Genomic DNA, 18,292 nt, shown 5'->3' with positions numbered 1-18,292 from the left:
TGGGCCCCTGTCACTGTAAATCTAGAGCTGTAGGCTTAGCCAGTGGTGTCAGAGGACCTCTTTTAATACGGGAGTCCAAAATGAAACTTGTAATATAGTGGCTTGGTTAGCTCTAATGATTTTGTTTTAACTTGATCGTCCTCATGATGATCAGGCACACCAAAAATTGTTACTTTATGTAAAACATCTGTCACAGTTGTCAATTTCTAGGGTGACCAGACATCCCGATATGAGGTGCTTTGTCTTTATATAGGACCCTATTACATCCTCCTGCCTCTGACCTGATTTTTCACACTTGCTATCTGGTTACCTTGTCAACATCACAGCTCCTGCCCCCCTGCTATACTTTTACCCTCCTTCCTCCTCCCAACAAAGCAGAGGAAAAATTTACAAGCAAGAGAACTTTAAAATTTTGGGGAGTGGAGACAGCCGCACCATTTTACCAGTATTTCTTGAAGATTATCCCTCCAAAAGATTTACCTAACAGTCCTTCCATTTTCAGATTTCTCTGTTCTGTATCTAAACTGGGCTTGCCATATAGGTAGAACGTAGCCCGCAAAAATGAGCGGCAGCAAGTAGAATCAAACTTCTGACCTGCAGTCCTTTTCCCTGTCCTGTTTCCCTCCGGATGGGATGCAGGTTTAATTTCCACTAAGTACCAAACAATTATGTCAGCGGGAGAGATAATAGGGGAGGAATAACAAAACTACCCTAAGAAAAATGGCATTTATTACCTTTGATACAAAACAGTGGGTAAGACTAATTAAAATGAGCGAGAGAGGGCGAGCACATACAGGAACAAAGAAAACATTTCAGAAGCTGTCCAAAAAACTGTCAGTCCTCTACTGGGGGAGGACATGGACTACCATTGGGTAACAGCAGAGTATTCAAAAGTCATCAGACTGTAATGAGTTTCTTTTGCTAGCAACCAAGGCCAAATTTGAACCACTTACTTAAAGATGAAATGCTCCATATCCCATTATCAATCCCTTGGGCCATCTGGTTCCCCAGATTACAGTTTACATTAAATATATTCACTGTACAGTATCTTCTTATAATGCTGAAATTAATGTCATTTATCATCTAGTTTAACATAAAATCCTTCCTACCTCAGTAGCAATCAGAAGTACTGAAGTGAAGCAATTATTCCAAATGAGCTCATTTTAAATATATTTGTGTTTGTGCATATCCTCTATAGATCAGCTGTTAATCCATGTCTGCAACAAACTATTAATTGCTGGAAAGTGAAAAATTCTAGCATGGTGTAAGCAAGACACAACTTTCTTACTGAAGTCAGAGTGAATCTTGCAAGTTTGTGAACACTAGGCTTTTAGTTGTCTGTAGATATTTTTCCAGAGTTAGTAAAAATATTAAAGTAGCAAATGCACTTCAAAAATATAGTGGTTCTTGTTCTTACTGTACATGTAGAGTAGGTAAGGTTAGCTTCTTAATGGCAGGCAGATAGAACAAGGGGATAGGACTAACCAGCATGTTTTTTGTGTGCTAGTTATGGTGGGGGTGGGAGGGAGTATTTTCAGGTTACATATTAAGATCATAGGGTCATGTTAAAGAAATTATAACGGTATTCAGTGAATGCAGAAAACTTTTTTTTTTTTAAGCAAGTCGTTCAGATGAACAGCATAGGAAGAGGAATTGCTGCACCTTGTGAAGTGCTAGTTAGCAATTTTTGTTTGACGTATATGAGGCTGATAGGGAAATACTGAAGTGGTTTAGGTTGCATTGCCATCAGTAGAGTTAGGTGACTTTTTTTTCAGTGGATAGTAAATTTGCTATATTTTTTTAAAGCGGGTGAAAACATTATGAAAAAGGAACAAAATGAAAGATCACAAAATTTTGTTTTGGATAAGAAAACACCTTGGAAATTAAGCAAAATCCTCCCTCAAACATTTGGTTTTTTTTGCTTTGGATGTTTTTTTTTTTTTTTTAAACCAAAATTTTTTTCCCCCTCATTCGTTTGTTTAAGTAAGAAACTGAAGAAAATCAGCTTTGATTTGAAATTAATATATATTTTTTTTGATTTCTTGGTTTGGTGCTCAAATATTCCAATATTTTGTATTTTAATTTATATCTAATGGTAGAATACTGCAATTTGCTTAAGTAATCCACCATGCATTTAAAAGGTTGAAAGAGCAATGTTATGTTAATGACATATCATGTTGAAAAACTGTATTTTGTATATGTTAATGAGAATTTACCTATACATTTTTCTTTCAGCTGGAAATGGAAAAGTCTCAGTTACAGATGCTTGAGCTGGAACATAAGAAGTTGTCTGCTCGTCTTGAAGAAGAACGTGGCAAGAATAAACATATAGTATTGATGCTAGTGAAAGAATGTAAACAGTTGTCTGGCAAAATTGTAGAAGAAGCCCAGAAACTGGAAGAAATAATGTCAAAATTTGAAGAGGAAAAAAAAAAAGCTAATGAATTGGAGGAATCTCTTGCAGCCGAGAAACAAAGGAATACACAAATGGAAGCTCAAATGGAAAAGCAGCTCTCTGAGTTTGACACAGAAAGGGAGCAATTGCGTGCCAAACTTAACAGAGAGGAAGCACATACCAGTGACCTCAAAGAAGAGAGAGAGAAAATGAGAAAAATGATTGAGCAGTTAAAAAAGGAAAATGACAGTAAACCAAACCCTTCTCTTACTCGTATAAATAAAGATAAGGGTTTTGTTTCTGTATCTGTTGGAACAGAAGGCCCAACTTCAAGAACTATTGCCTGTCAGACAGATACAGTACCGATGGACATTAGCATCGAAAATGTTAGGAAGCTGCCTTTGACTGTGCCTGTAAAGCCTTCAGCAGTGAACTCTCTGGTTTCTGGCAACACAAAAATGAATGTATCCTCCAGTGCAGCATTTGTGAAACCAGTCATTGATAGACACTCTTCCTGTAGTGAACTGATTGTCCCGCCCACAACTCCTGTTCTAATTCCAAGTCAAAACAGAACCGAGGAAAATGGACCAAGTACTGGCTCATCACCAGATTTAACAAATAGCACTTCCCCCTTTCCAAATAATGCTGCCCTCTCTGTTTCTCCAGCATCAAGTATTGCATCTCAGAACTACTCACTAGCTTCATCTATGCACAGTTTACAGTCACAGTCTGCTAACACTACTGTGCATCCAGGCCTAAATCCTCGAGTCCAAGCAGCTAGATTTAGATTTCAAGCGAATGCTAATGATCAAGACCAAAATGGAAACACTACTCAAAGCCCTCCATCAAGGGATGTGTCCCCCACTAGTCGTGACAACCTAGTTGCCAAACAGCTAGCTCGGAATACTGTCACCCAAGTCCTTTCAAGATTTACAAGTCCTCAAAGTGGTGCTTCTTTGCGGCCTGGAATGCCACATTCAGTGGAAGCTGGCACCTATCCCCCAGTTGGTAGAATGGGATTAAAGACTCCCAATGTATCAAGAATTGACAGAGGAAATCCTCCACCTATTCCTCCAAAAAAGCCAGGGCTTTCACAAACTCCTTCTCCACCACACCCACAGCTTAAAGTTATTATGGATAGTAGTCGATCTTCTAATGTAGGTGTAAAATTTGACAGTAAAACCATGATTTCACCTCCTTCCTGTTCACCACAAGGAATCAGGGTAATAAATGAGGAAATTATTTCTAAGTCCTCACCTCAGCTGCCACCAAAACCAACTATAGATATATCTATGGCATCTGCAGGCTGTGCCATACCAGCCATGGCCACATCTCAGGTGGGTGCCTGGCCTTCTCAATCCCTTGGACTGAACCAACCTGCATGTTCAGAAAGTTCCTTTGTCATTTCCACCACCATTGCCTGTAGCTCCTCCATAAACCCTGTTAGTGCTTCATCCTGTAGACCATGTGATTCAGACAGCCTACTGGCAACAGCATCAGGTAAAGGGATTGATATACTTCAAACTATCGCCCTCTAAGAATGTTCGCTGTCTTTTTCTCTGGGTCTGGGTCATTTGCTTTATTTATCTTTTACAGCTTTTCCCCTAAACTGGTTTATCTTTTTTTAAAGTGGGAATTTACATGTATATTATTTTTTCCAAGTTTCAGGGGTATGGGAATTTATCTCGCTTCATAATATTCTGTTTTTTAGTGATGTTCATAAGGCAATTTCCTTTTTAAGAAGCCTTCATTTTAATGTATCCTTTATAAGACAATGAAAATTGATGTTTTGAGCAGATTAGCCATGGAATCTGGTAGCTGTTCTGAGAACATTGTGGATTAATGACATATTCCAGAAAAGGGAGATTCCTTAATAATACTTTTGGACTTCTGTAGTGGTGAGGATATCAGAGCTCTACAAATCTGAATTAATTTATTGAGAATTACCTATGTATAGTTTCAATCAGGGAATGTGATGTGTCAATGCCACTGAGTTTTGTGAACCTTCTAGAAAATAATTTCATGACCAGTTATAAAAGGGCTGTGCAATCCCAACCACCTTTCTTCACACTTGGAGAAATGTATTTGGTTTTATTTTCACATTTAAGCAGTATATTTGGTGTCCTGCTATATTTCTGGAGCGTGATGCACATACCCTGTTGTTTAATTTGTCTCAGAGAGGCTCACTTCATACCTCACTCACCAGTGCTTAGCATGTAGGACATTTACACTTTAGGAGCTCCAGATTTTCCTCATGTTGAAAGCCTTATGAACAAGGGGCCTGATCCACATTTGGATCAACTGCTGAATCTGCCACCATCTTTGTTTCCAAATATTCCCTGTTGGAAAAGGTCAGCACAAAAATAGCAAGTACTAGCCCCTTTCAAGGCCACGACTGGCACAGGGCGAGAGAACCTCTCCAAAAATGAAGTCGGTCAATGCTGGGACCCTGTAGTTGACACAGAAACTTCCATTAACACTGACAATCACTTGTATGGTTCAGAGGTTTTGGTGCCATCAGTCTCAGTCCTGGAAGACACCTCCACCCCTTTCTATACTTCAGACCCTGAGGATGTCTTCTCCTTAGTGAGATGATGTGAGTCCCTGACACTGCTGGTATTCTTCTCTTTCAGGAACAACTACTCTTTACCAGTGGAATCCGGTAGAAATACCCCTCTCTAATCGGGGGAGTTAGGCTAAATCTCAGACACCAGTTCCAAAGGCTGTCTAGGTCAGTCTTTGTGCCATCTGGTACGGGCTTCAGGGTTCACTAAAACATTCAGGACCTCTCATTCTGCATCCAGTTGCATAAGACATTTCTATAGTTCCTTGGAGTAATACCTGTCCACTTTCATTTGCTAGTCATCCCTTTAACTCGGGGGCTACGTGACCTAACTGGCAGAGAGCTCTCTGTCTTCCCCATCTACACCATGGTGGTCAGGAGACCACAAAATATCAGGTCATAATCCCACCACACCTCATTCTTCTTCTTCTCCTAAGTGTGGGTGAGCTGCAAGATGCAATGGCTGTTATTAGCTTCACTATATTTCATGGGGACAAAGCTGTCCTGCATCCTAATCCAATGTTATTACTAATAGCTGGGTCTGAATATCACTCAAATCAGATGATAAATCAGGATTCTCCAGCCCTCATTTGAATCCAGGAGAAGTTAGACTCCATACTGTAGATGTCAAAAGAAATTTGAATTTTTATTTGCATAAGACAAAATCATTAAGGAAATTAACTATGATTTGTGTAGTCCTTATAGTGACTGTAGGACAGAAGTCATTTCAATTTAAATTCTATTAACTTGAATTAGGCTTTGTGTGGAGAGCTGTTTTACATGTTAACGAGAGTGATGGCACATGAGACTTTCTGGATCATTCTACTGTGACTAAGGCAGTTTTGATGGCATACCTTCATAATGCGTAAAAATCTGTTAGTCTGCTACCTGGTATTCTGAACCAGTGTTTAAATAACACTTTTCAGTCAATGTTGCATCTAGATACAAACTTTGCTTTGTCAGGACATTCTGGACTTGTTTAATTAGAGCTCCTCCGCCCACTTGCATGGGTGTTGTATTGTTTGCAAACACCTATATGTGGGAATATGCAGAGGTAATTCTCAAAGAAGAAAGATTATTCATCATAAACTGTTTGTGTCCTCTTCCCTCATTAATTCAAATTCTGTAGTGCAGGACTTTGAGGTTTAGTCGAGGGAGCCGACGGAGTTTGGACCACTAGCTTTGAGTGTTTGGTGCTGTCAGAAGGCACTTGTGTGACAGTGCTTGGCACTGCTTTCTATGGGATTTCTAAAGCTCAGTGACAATGGGAACATATCCCATAAATTGGAATGTGCAGAGGTAGGTAAATATTAATAACTCTAATTTATAGACCGAGAAACTGAGGTAGCATTAAGTGACTTCCCTTTCATCCCCCAGCAAAACACTGCAGTGACAGAATTTGTCGAAGTCCCTTGCTTTAAACTTTTAACTATCGTTTGCCTTGTGAGTGTTTGTGTTCCTCCTCAAGCCCTGCATTTAAGGAACTTAATTTATCTTCAGTTCATGTATTTTGTGATACACTGTAAGAGCACTATATTTTTATGTGCAGGATGCTATACAAATGTGAAAGATATGGTCCCTGCCTTGACGTAACTTATGCTCAATAAAGGGAAAACAGACAGATGATGGTAGATTTAAATAACACCTTTTTTATTTACAATATATGGCTAGTAAACACCAGACAGTCTCTTTGTAAAGAGACTCCCCCCTTATTTACCATCTTTGTTTATTTTGTCTTTTTAGAGTATGAACTCTTGGAGGCAAACATTGATTTCTAGTGTTTGTACAGCACCTAGCGCATTATAGGCATTACTGGAAATAAACAATAGTATTTAGGTTTCCAAACTCTCTGAATGGCCAGAGATTCAGTTATTAAAAATAACATTCAACTTAATTTAAATCTTATTTGTTTAATCTTTGCTCAGAATGTTTTGTATTTTAATTTGTATCAGCAAGATTTAACTGCCAGTTAAAAATAAGTGTACTGAAACCTTGTCTTTACTTTATTGTACAACAAGTGCTGGTGAAATTCAGTCAGAATTTGTTAGTGGTGTTCAAAAAGAGTAAACCACATAGATTAATCTATTTCAAAGACTTTGATAAAGTCACTGAAATTTGATGTTTCTTGGCAAGTCAATAAATCCATTACTTACTTTCCTTTTAAAGTGGAGGCAGGAGGTGTGGAAGAAACTGAACTTTTTCTTTCATTAACAGCAAATCAGTTCACCTGGTTAGGTCAGTTTCTTTATAGTTCAGCATTGCTTTAAGAAACATTGCAATAGTCTCACTTTCTCCAATGCGAGTATTTTGGTTCTAAAGAAGAAAATACTGTGATACAGAATAAAAGGAGATTACATGTTGCTTCAGTAATATGTCATTTTACATCAGCATGACAATACCTACAGTTTTAAATACAGTATGCTTGTAGCCCTTTGCTATCTTCATCCCAGCTAAGAAAAGAACCCACCGTTTGTCATGTATGTTGAACAAGGTGCATGTGAAAATATGGCAATGTACTCTTAGTGTTTCTAGTTTGTTTCGATTCCTAAATGTCCATGGATTTGACTTCCCAGAGAAATAAGTGTTTAAAACTCAAATGATTGTAATCAATTGGATTTCCATACCCCTGGGATTTCTTCTTTCTTTTTCTTCTTGGTTTTGCGTTTTAACATCTCTCTTCAATTGGAATATGTTTTTATTCAGTTCATTCCAATATCAATTGATTTTCCTTGGTATGTGATTGGCTTAGAAGGTAAATGGGGATGTGGGGAGAGATTGATCTGGGCTTTGAAATTAACCATCTCCACGTTCTGAAGCTGATGCCAGAAGCTGTTTTTTCTATCACTTTGTCCTTCATCACTGCATGTCCTGCAAGCTGTCACACGTGCTTCATATTTGATAACTTTTGCATATGAAACCACATACCTTACTGATATTTCCTAACCTTATTATATAGTATCCTCGATGAATACAAATCTGTTATGCTGCTTCCCAATGATAACAGAATTTAAAATATGCATTTATGTGATTACATGGTTTGTGTGTCTTATGCAGTAAAAATTTTCATCCAATCTTAATCTAGCACAATAAGTTTCGTCACTGGAATGCAACAGGATATTTGCCCTCTCGAGAAGCTGAAAATGAGAATAACTGTATCAGATGTCTGTTTACAGTAATGCACAATAAGCATCCTTTTCCTGATATTCTTATTAATGATGCTGAAAAATCTTGTGCCACTTTTCAACAAAAGCAGAAATCCCAGAAATGTTGTTAATGTTTCAAAATGGCGTGGAATAGTGAATCTTATGTTCGCAGTAAAATGTCAAGCCCCCCTACCCTCCCTACCTCCCAGTGTCTAAAAATCATTCCATCATAAACAAGATTAATGCCTAAAATGGAAAAAGCAAGTTGAAACAGAGGATTAACATTCATGGAGATGCTGTTACTGCTTCCTGTGGATATATCTAGTGTATCAAAAACACAGTGAAATACAATAAAGTCAAACAATACCTTTGGTTAGTCAGAACAAAATTTCTACATGCAGTAATGGTTTAAAAACAGTTAAGCTTACAAGATGATATCAGGCTGAAACAATGGAAAGAAAATCAGCTTTCATAATTTTATTTTATTTTTCTTTTCATTATTCCTCACTTACTCTTGCACCTTGTAAGAATAAACATTCCCAAAAATCTGAACTGCTACTTTATATGTATTGTATTTCTGACTTCTCAAAGGGTGTAGTTTGATTTGTATTTGACTTAGTAAAGCAGAAATAATTCTAGAGGATTTTTCTGTAATCTAAAAAGCACAAGGTACAGAATTTATGAGAAGTAATTTAAATTATATGAATCTTATATTTTGTAGACCTCTAGAATTTCTTTCATAGCCTATTTTTAAAAATAAGTAAAACTAATGATCTATCTTGATACAACTTCAAAGTTGGCCTTCAATTTCAAGTGGTATAAAGTATGACTTTAAATTATCAATATGGCTACCGATGTGTGTGGTAGTGGTTTTTTATAATTGCCTACCTATGAAAATTTATAAAAGGAGTAATAAATTAATTTATCTTTCTGAAAGTACTACAAATAAATGTTCTGCTTTCTGTACTAGTAGTAAAATTTATTTTATTACGAAATTATCATCCTAAAAATGTCTTATTTTGAAAACAATTCTAAAAGAACTCAAATTCATTATTTTTGTTAGTTTGAGCTGGGAATCTGACTATGTACTCTTACACTATCAGATTTCAGCATCATATAGAGGTATGTTTGTGCACATACATGCACTGCAAATAGAGTAACCTATTCAAAAAGGAAACAGTGTGATTTCTCATTTTCAAAGGGTAAATTATATGTGTATATATATATACAAATATATAAACATCTATATTTTTCAATACTTTTTCCTATTTTCTTTTGCAGTCCTTTGATCAAGGAAGAGTACACAAAGTCTTCCATACTATATGCAGCAGACTTCATGCATTTAACAAACTCTCCTCTAAAGCTGCAAAGTAATGAGGCATGGAATGTCTAACAAGATAACTCCTAAGATTTCTAAAGCTCTGTTTTGTAGATTGCCATTTTCACTGAATGACTTGAAAGTTTTTGTCAGTAATTTTGAAGTAACTAGCTACTCACTGTACATTGGCTCTTCTCATAAAATAAAATAGAAATCACAGTTCTGTTGCATAAAATGGACATGTACATTAAAGCACAGGCCAGCAAAAATATGTATATTATAAGGCGTCTGCAAACCTTTATGTTGAACTGGCCCCTTGTTAATTTTTTATTTTCAAAGCATAACTGAAGCACTTTGAAGCAAATTTTCTATCTTATTTGGCTATGATATTCTTTCAGGTTTAAGTATTATTTATTAGATTAAGATTTTGAAGAAAAATCAAGTTTGCAGATGAAAATAAAAAGCACATACTAATATGAAAATGTATCCTGAATGATTTTTAATTTAGCTACAATTAAACTAAAGCCAGAACTTGCATAAGATTTTCATTAGTTTTTCAGTTTAGGTGGGAATGTCAGAAATTTTGGTCTGTGGAAACTGTGATGTTTCCCAGAGTGTTTATTTGTGTTAACCCATGATGATAGAATCCTATTAATTTGCGTTAACAATGAAAATAACTTCTCACCAGAGTGTGTGATTTTAATTATCTTTTGCTAGGGACAAAAATAACATTACAAGGTTCATTCTAAACTTTAACAAACCCTATAGTGTTGAAGAACTGGTTTAGGTTTTCTTTTATATATTTTAATAGCTCAGAAATAATGCACAGCCTTAATTTATTCATGTGTCTTCCCTCTAACATCTGTCACTTTAACTCGCAGGCTGGTCTCCCTCCCTAACCCCTTTGTTAATGAGTGGTGGTCCTGTCCCCCTGGGTGGCAGGCCCACCCTTCTTCACCAAACTGCTGCCCAGGGAAATGTCACTTTATTGTCAATGCTGCTTAATGAAGAAGGATTGGACATTAATTATTCCTGTGAAGATGGTTATTCTGCCTTGTATTCTGCTGCTATGAATGGACATATAGGTAAGGAATTCATAGTTTTGTTAAACCATATATATTTAAAGTAAGGGAAGCATTACAGATTTGAAAATAAAGCCCACTTTCTGCCTGATCCAAAGCCAATTTGAAGTCAAGGACTCCTATTGACTTCCATGGGCTTCTGATCAGATGTTTTATAAGTAAGAATGTCCACAGAGGATCAATTTGAGCAAAATATCAGTTGGTGTACACTTATATTCAATGTCTTTTGTCAGTAATTTTCTGTGGAAGGTTCCATGGATTTCATTATTAGTATGAAATTAACAATGAAAGGTTTGAAAAAAAGTGATTTTATCCAGGAAAGTTAAAATGAAGTAGTGTCATTTATTCAAATAAATTTGAACATGTGTTATGCATAGGCAGTATTTTATGCTTGCAATGTATGTTGCTAAGAAAGTAAAATGCTCCATCTAAAAATATTTCCATTTGGTTTGAAACAAAATAGCCTTAATTTCTTCTACATAAAATATAATTGATGTGAGCTTATGTAAATTCATGATGTATTTTGTTAACTTCTGTTTCTATTAAATTTTTTTTAAAAAGTCCTAGAAAAGTTAAAGTGCCTGGAGCCTTTCAGCAATATTCTATCTTGATACTTTGTCAGATCAGTTTACAAAATGGAGCAAGTATACTAGTAATGAATAAAACAGTTCATTGATACAAACTGGGAACAACGTTTTTAAAATAGCTGATACAAATGTAGCACACGTGCCTCTTTAAGAGTAACTTTCTCTTTCAAAATTGGAAGATGCAAACTAAATCTGAATCAGTAGTAATGTACAATTCTGCTTGGGATAGACACTGCAAACCCCACCTTTTTCGTCATTTAAACATCAGAGTTGAAATCCTGGCTCCGCTGGAATCGATGGAAGTTTTGCAGTTGACTTCAGTAAAATTAGGAATTTACCCCAGGAGAGGTGAATGGAGTATAGTGGGTTTGAGTTGCAATCACTGTTTTTAATATTATCTTGAGGGTTTAGATCTACTAAGTGGTGATTGTATGGGGAGTTTTTGATTATGTGACTGGTCTTAAATTGTTATAGAAAGACTGTTCTACTTTTGTTAAGTTCACAGGCCAAGATTTTCAGAATAATAGAATAAAATTATCCTTCTAAATCCATAATTAGGCACCTAAACAAATGGCCTGATTTTTCAGAAGTGATGGGTACCCAGCAGCCCTATTGATCTCAGTGAAAGTGTACGGGTACTCATTTTACACTTGAAATACCCAATAAGGAAGTTTTACAGAGGGAAGGGAGACGACGACATCCTCTAAATATTTAGTTACTGTAATATAAGTCTTAAAATAATTGTAGCTGCATATATACTATAATGTTTAGGTGTTGCTTTTTAAAACAAGTAATGTATTGCAGTGGTTTTGATTCTACATCTTTTATTTAGAACCAATAGTATCTGGAAAATATTTACTATTTTTACGAGTTAGGTTTTCACCATTTCTTTAGCTACAAAATAGCTTGTATAAAATAGGACTCTAATTTGTGTCTGGTGTCCTCTTAAAGTACAATATTTGCTAGTTGAGATCTCTCTGAAAAATCAGATTTGTAAAATTGTTGGTTGAAATGTTGTAATTCTTAACTTCAATTCAGACACGCTTGTTATTTCTTACTCCCAAGAAATTCCAAAATATTTAGATTGATGTAACTCTACAAAACAGATACATTGTATGTTTTGTAATAGGCTTAAGAAAATGTCATGATGAAGCACATACAGTAGACAGTCCTTGATTAATTGACCATGGAACTGGGATGATACTGACTTGAGTCTGGGGATGGGGAAATCGTTAAATTATGACTCCAAAATTTGAGGGTCAGTGGATTGAATTGAGTAGTTTTCAATAGCATGTTGCTAGCAGACAATTTACACAGGCATCTTTTGTCCCCTTCTGGGGAAGGACCTCACTTGTGCGCTTACCAGAGAGTGATATCCACACCATTTGTTTCCTTGGGAGCATGAGTGACGACACTGTGTCCGGGACTGCAGTGGGAATGGCTAAAGGGGATTCGGGAACTTCTAAAACCAGAGTCTCTCTCCCGAAGCAGCTCTTTTTGTTCATAGCTGCCCTCCTTCTTCCTGCCATCGCCACCACACACAAACCCTCTGATGTATGGGATAGGTTGAGGGCAGAGGCAGACTGCAGCTGCTCTTCACCAATTCTCAATTGAAATATAATCCTTTAGGAATCATAGCCAACTGATGAAATGTAGAGCAGAATTTTTTAAACTACTAAACCATACTAGGGCTGGTGCAAATCGACCCACAGAAGCAGGGAGCTGTAACCAGTATCCTGACAGTGCCCCTTGCCACGCTTATGTGCTAAGAATCTGACCCAGACTCCTTGTTGCAAGAGAGATGAGAACACTCAGGATATTCTTTCCAAGTCTATTCACAGTAGGTACAAAATTCTTATTCTTAGGCAGTTCCACTTTCAGATCTCCAGCTACAACTATTTTCAGGACATTTAGCCTACAGCAGCTTTTTGCTGCTTTCTATGCAAATACTGTCCCCAGTTCTGGTGTGTATGATAATGCTTGCCCCAAAGCATACGTTAAAAACTCCTTTTGTGTTTGAATGGATGTTGAGAAATTGTAGTTCTTCTTCGAGTGCTTGCTCATGCCGATTCCAATTAAGTAGGTGTGCGCCTCGTGCACAGTTGCTGGAAGGTTTTCCCCCTGTAGTACCCGTAGGGTTGGCTCTGCAGCCCCCTGGAGTCGCGCATTCATAGCGCTCCATATAAGGGCCTGCCAACTCTCCACCGCCTCAATTCCTTCTCTGCCTCGTTGCACAGAACCTGGGAATCCAGGTTGAGGAGGTTGCCAAGGGGGGAACGGACCCTATGATTGATATATTGTCCCCCTCGGAGCCATTGAGGGTGGCCTTGCCTCTAATAAAATCTATTGATAATAACATGAAGTCAGTTTGGCAAACCCTGTCCTCAATTCCCCCAACCACAAAAAGAATTGAGCACAAGTACTTTGTCCCATGTAAGGATTACAAATATCTGTATATCCACCCTCCCCCGGGTCCCTGGGCGTCGTGGCTGCAAATGACAGGGAAAGGCCAGGCAGCCAAGGCCCTACACCTAATGCCAAGGAGGCCAAGAAAATGGACCTATTTGACAGGGAGGTGTATTCCACTGGGGGCCTGCAGCTCTGGGTGGCAAATCAACAGGCTGTCCTGAGCAGATATTCCTATAATACCTGGGGGTCTATCCAGAAGTTTGCGGAGTCTATCCCTGCCGATTCCAAAAAGGAGCTTGTGGCCCTCGTGGAGGAGGGCAAAATGATAGCAAAAACATCGTTACAAGGGGCCTTCTGTGCGGCGGGGGTATCTATGCATCACAGCTCTTGGTTGCAAGCATCAGAGCTCCCCTACGAGGTCCAGCAAACTCTGCAAGACCTATCCTTTGAGGGCCAGTCGCTGTTTTCCGACCAGACTAACACAAAATTACACAGTTTGAATGACTCTAGGGCTACCTTTAAGTCCCTGAGGCTGCACACACTGGCATCCCTGAGGAGACAGTTCAGACCACAACCTCTTCCCAGTTTTACCAGTCTCATCAGAGGCAGGACTCTAATTGTAGGAGGGGCAGAAACAACAACAACAATAGAAGGAAGACCTACCAGTCCTTGTCTGAGCTAAATGAGAGCCCCGCAAAGCAGCCCCAGGGCCCAAAGCAAAACTTTTGAGGGTGTGTCCGAGGACGGCATAGCAGTTCAACACTTGGATCCTCCACCCCTATTATTTTCAAACTGTTTATCCCATTTTTACCATGTATGGCTCCAAAGTACTTCAGGCAAGCGGGTCCTACGCATGGTAGAACTGGGATACTCTAACCAGTTCCACTCTCTCCCACCTTTATGCCTCTCCCCACTCCATATCACAAGCAACTTCTAATTCAAGAAGTTCAGCAGCTCCTGGAAGTGGGAGTGGTGGAAGAGGTTCCTATGGAGTTACGGGGAAGGTTTTTTATTCATGGTGTTTCCTAATTCCGAAAGTCCAAGGGTGGCCTCAGGCCCATCCTAGACTTAAGGAACCTCAGCTTCTTTATGAACTTGTTGAAGTTTTGCATGGTCTCCCTGGCATCAGTCATCACCTCCCTGGATCCAGGAGTTTGCATTCTTGAGGTTGAGGGCAGCGTATCATACTTCCATGTGTCGATAGCCCCAAGACACACAAGGTTCCTCAGACTCGTGGTCAGCAGTCACCATTACCAGTTTGCAGTGCTTCTGTTTGGTCTCTCCACCGCTCCCAGAGTCTTCACAAAATGCATGGCGGTGGTTGCCTTCCTCAGGAAGTGGTGGGATACAGGTCTTCCCGTATCTGGACGACTGGCTGATCAAAGGGAAGTCCAGACAATAGGTAGAATTGGACATACCATTCATAAAGTTAACATTTACCCGTCTGGGCCTACTGGTCAACACATACAAGTCTGTCCTCACCCCCACGCAAAGGATAGAATTCATAGGGGCAGTTCTGAATTCAAACAAGTCCAGGGCCTTCCTACCAGACTCTCGTTTTCACAACATTCTATCCATCATAAAGGAGTGGAACCACTGCCCTATGGTCAGGAGCTGTCTAAGACTCCTGGGACACCTGGCAGCCTGCACTCAGGTGATGCAGTACGCCAGGCTACATCTCAGACCTGGCTGGCTTTGGTCTACCACCTCCCCCAGGATTGTATAGACAAAGTGGTGTCGATCCCAACATTGGTATTGATTTCGCTCAGGTAGTGGCTAGATCAGGAAGTACTCTGTGCAGGAGTCCCCTTCTCGAGCCCACAGCCAACCATGACACTGGTAACCGACGCCTTGGACTCGGGTTGGGGGACCCACCTAGGCCAGATGAGAACTCAGGGCCAGTGGTCACAAAGAGGTCTGTCTGCTCATATCAAAGTGAGAGAGTTGAGAGCGGTACAGTTAGTGTGTCAAGCCTTCAAGGATCATCTGGTGGGAAAATGCATCGCTGTTTAAAAAAAAAAAAAAAAAAAAGACAATACGATAGCAATGTTTTATATAAACAAACAGAAGGGTGCTCGCTCCTCTCCCCTGTGTCAGGAAGCCCTCAACCTCTGGCACTTCTGTATAACCCACAAGATCCATATAAAAGCATCCTACCTCCTTAGATTCCGGAATGTGTTAGCGGACTTCCTCAGCAGATTGATAACGGCCCACGATTGGTGAACGACATCTTCCACAAGTGGGGAATTCCCCAAGTAGACCTGTTCATGGCGAGGTCCAACAGGAAATGCAGGAGGTTTTGTTCGTTCCAAGAACACAGTCGAGGCTTAATAGTGGATGCTTTTCTCATTCCCTGGTCAGGTTGCCTGTTTTATGCTTTTCTACCAATCCCGTTGATACACAAGGTCCTTCTGAAAGTGAAAAGAGACAAATCAGTGATTATCCTGATTGCTCCGGCATGGCCGTGCCAGCATTGGTTCACCACGCTGCTCGAGCTCACTGTAGAGACCCCTCTCAGTCTCCCATTGTTCCCAGACCTGATCACACAGGATCAGGATCACCTTCGTCACCTGAACCTACAGTCTCTTCATCTCAGGGCTTGGAAGGTCTGTGGCTGAACCAGCAGGAGTTACAATGCTTGGAACAAGTTAGGGAGGTCCTAATGGGTAGTAGAAAACCTTCCACAAGAGCTACCTACAGGGCAAAATGGAAGAGATTCTCCATCTGGTCCTGGTAGAAAGGGGTTTCCCTAGAGGCTTCATCTATACCACTGATCCTGGACTATCTCTTGCACCTTAAGCATCATGGTCTATCAGTATCCTCGCAGAAGGTCCATCTAGCAGCAATCTCGGCATTCCATCTGTGGGTGGAGGGGCATTCAATCTTCTCAAATCACATAGTGAGCTGTTTTCTCAAGAGCTTTGACAGAATGTTCCCTCAAACTTGTCAGTCAGTTCCTCAATGGGACCTTAATTTGGTGCTGTTTACACTGATGAGACCACCGTTTGAACCACTGGTGACATGTTCTCTCTTGTACTTGTCATGGAAGGTGGCCTTCCTAGTAGCCATTACATCAGCTAGGAGAGTGTCAGTGTTTTTCAAGGACAAGGTTTGTCTGTGACCACATCCAGCATTCCTTCCAAAAGTAGTCCCTTGGTTTCACTTTAATCAGGACATTTTTCTCCCGGTCTTCTACCCTAAGCCGCATGCTAGCAACTGTGGGCGAAGTCTTCATTCGCTAGATGTTAGAAGGGCTTTGGACTTCTACATAGAGAGAACAAAACCTTTTAAAGACAAAGACCTCCTGCTCTTTGTGGTGGTGGCAGACAGAGTGAAAGGCCTTCCAGTCTCCTCTCAGAAAATATCATTGTGGATTACATTGTGTATTAGGACCTGTTATGAGCTAGAAAAAGTGCTGGCCCCTGTTTTGGCATTCCTCTTGACAAGAGCCTGGGCAACCTCAGCAGCCTTCATAGCCCAGGTCCCAATCCAGGGTATTTGCAGGGCAGCGACGTGGTCTTCCATTCACACCTTCGCGATGCACTACACCATCACTCAATAAGTCAGAGAGGATGCAGCAGTGGACAGAGCAGTCCTGTAATCAGTTCTACGTTGAATTCCGACCCCGCCATCTAAGGGAATACTTGTGAGTCACCTAATTGGAATCGACACGAGCAAGCACTTGAAGAAGAAAAGACAGTTACTAACCTTCTGTAACTGTTGCTCTTCGAGATGTGTTGCTCATGTCCATTCCAAACCCGCCTGCCTACCCCTCTGTCGGAGTCTCTCAGCAAGAAGGAACTGAGGAGGCAGAGCGTCGGCAGGCTCTTATGTGGAGCGCTATCGATGCGCGACTCCAGGGAGCTTCAGAGCTGACGCTACGGGTACTACTAGGGGGAAAAATCTTCTGGCAACCGTGCATGAGGTGCGCACACACCTAATTGGAATGGACATGAGCAATACATCTCAAAGAACAATAGTTACAGAAGGTTAGGAACCGTCTTTTCCCATTTGGCCTCAGCCACCAGCCTGTGGGAAATTGGGCAAATTAATTTGCCAATCCAACTTTGTTTGACCTGCTAACAAAATGGGAGCCATTTCAACCTATTACACTTCGAAAAGGATCTTCTGCTTTTGAACACAAAAGGTGTCACGTATGCTTGAGCTAATCCACCCAAGTATCTACATTGTGTTGATAGTCCTAACCATTCATTCAGACATTGAGGTGACAGAGGGAGAGTGGGATGGTAAACCTAGCTGCCAAATCTAGGGAATGTGAAGAGCTGAGTACCCCGTGGAGTCAACTGTTGAAAATTATGTGCATTAACTGTACTCAGAGTTCACCCACAAAAGAGATGGAAGCCCATAAATATTTGAGATTCATAGCCAGACCTATTCTGTCCATTCCTTCATCACTTTTATCGTAACAGTTATCAAGGACTTTGAGAAGGAGCCAGAAAGCATGCTGGCTAAATACTAAGAACTGGTGTAAGGGAATCTCCTTTCATTTTATTCAAAAGAGATTTAAAGTATTTATGGGGTTGGCAAGAAAGAATTCATATTTTTAATTAAATAGATATTTGGATTCAGATGGAGACAGATGAAGGAAAGAGAGGCAAGAAACTGTGATGGCATTGGCATTTGTCAGAGCAATACTTATACTGTTCAAGATTCTGAGTAGATCTGTGGTTTTGACTGGCTTTCACTTATAAATACAAATGTGTTAGGCAGAGTAACTGAATTGATGATTTGCAAACTTCTTTCAGATGAACATTCTAATATAGGGGTAACTTTT

The 18,292-nt window shown here is 39.7% G+C and overlaps 1 protein-coding gene across 3 annotated transcripts in view; it reads left to right on the top strand.

Annotated features, from left to right (window-relative positions):
• CTTNBP2 (cortactin binding protein 2) overlaps positions 1–18,292 on the top strand; it is a 168,032-nt gene that overhangs the window by 78,153 nt on the left and 71,587 nt on the right. For 2 of the 3 annotated variants that reach the window (XM_067564254.1, XM_067564255.1), the window contains exons 4-5: positions 2,236–3,895; positions 10,301–10,504. In XM_067564254.1, the coding sequence (XP_067420355.1) occupies positions 2,236–3,895; positions 10,301–10,504 (1,864 nt within the window). Of the gene's footprint in view, positions 1–2,235; positions 3,896–10,300; positions 10,505–18,292 lie in introns of those variants that run through there. The other variant, XM_067564256.1, reaches the window with a different exon arrangement.

The sequence above is a fragment of the Emydura macquarii genome, unplaced genomic scaffold (assembly GCF_026122565.2).
Source record: "Emydura macquarii macquarii isolate MOO-44397 ecotype Brisbane River unplaced genomic scaffold, CSIRO-AGI_Emac_v2 contig_2636, whole genome shotgun sequence".
Classification (NCBI taxonomy): Eukaryota; Metazoa; Chordata; order Testudines; family Chelidae; genus Emydura; species Emydura macquarii.
The sequence above is the reverse complement of the archived record's forward strand: the minus strand, read 5'-3'. Positions and strand labels throughout refer to the sequence as shown.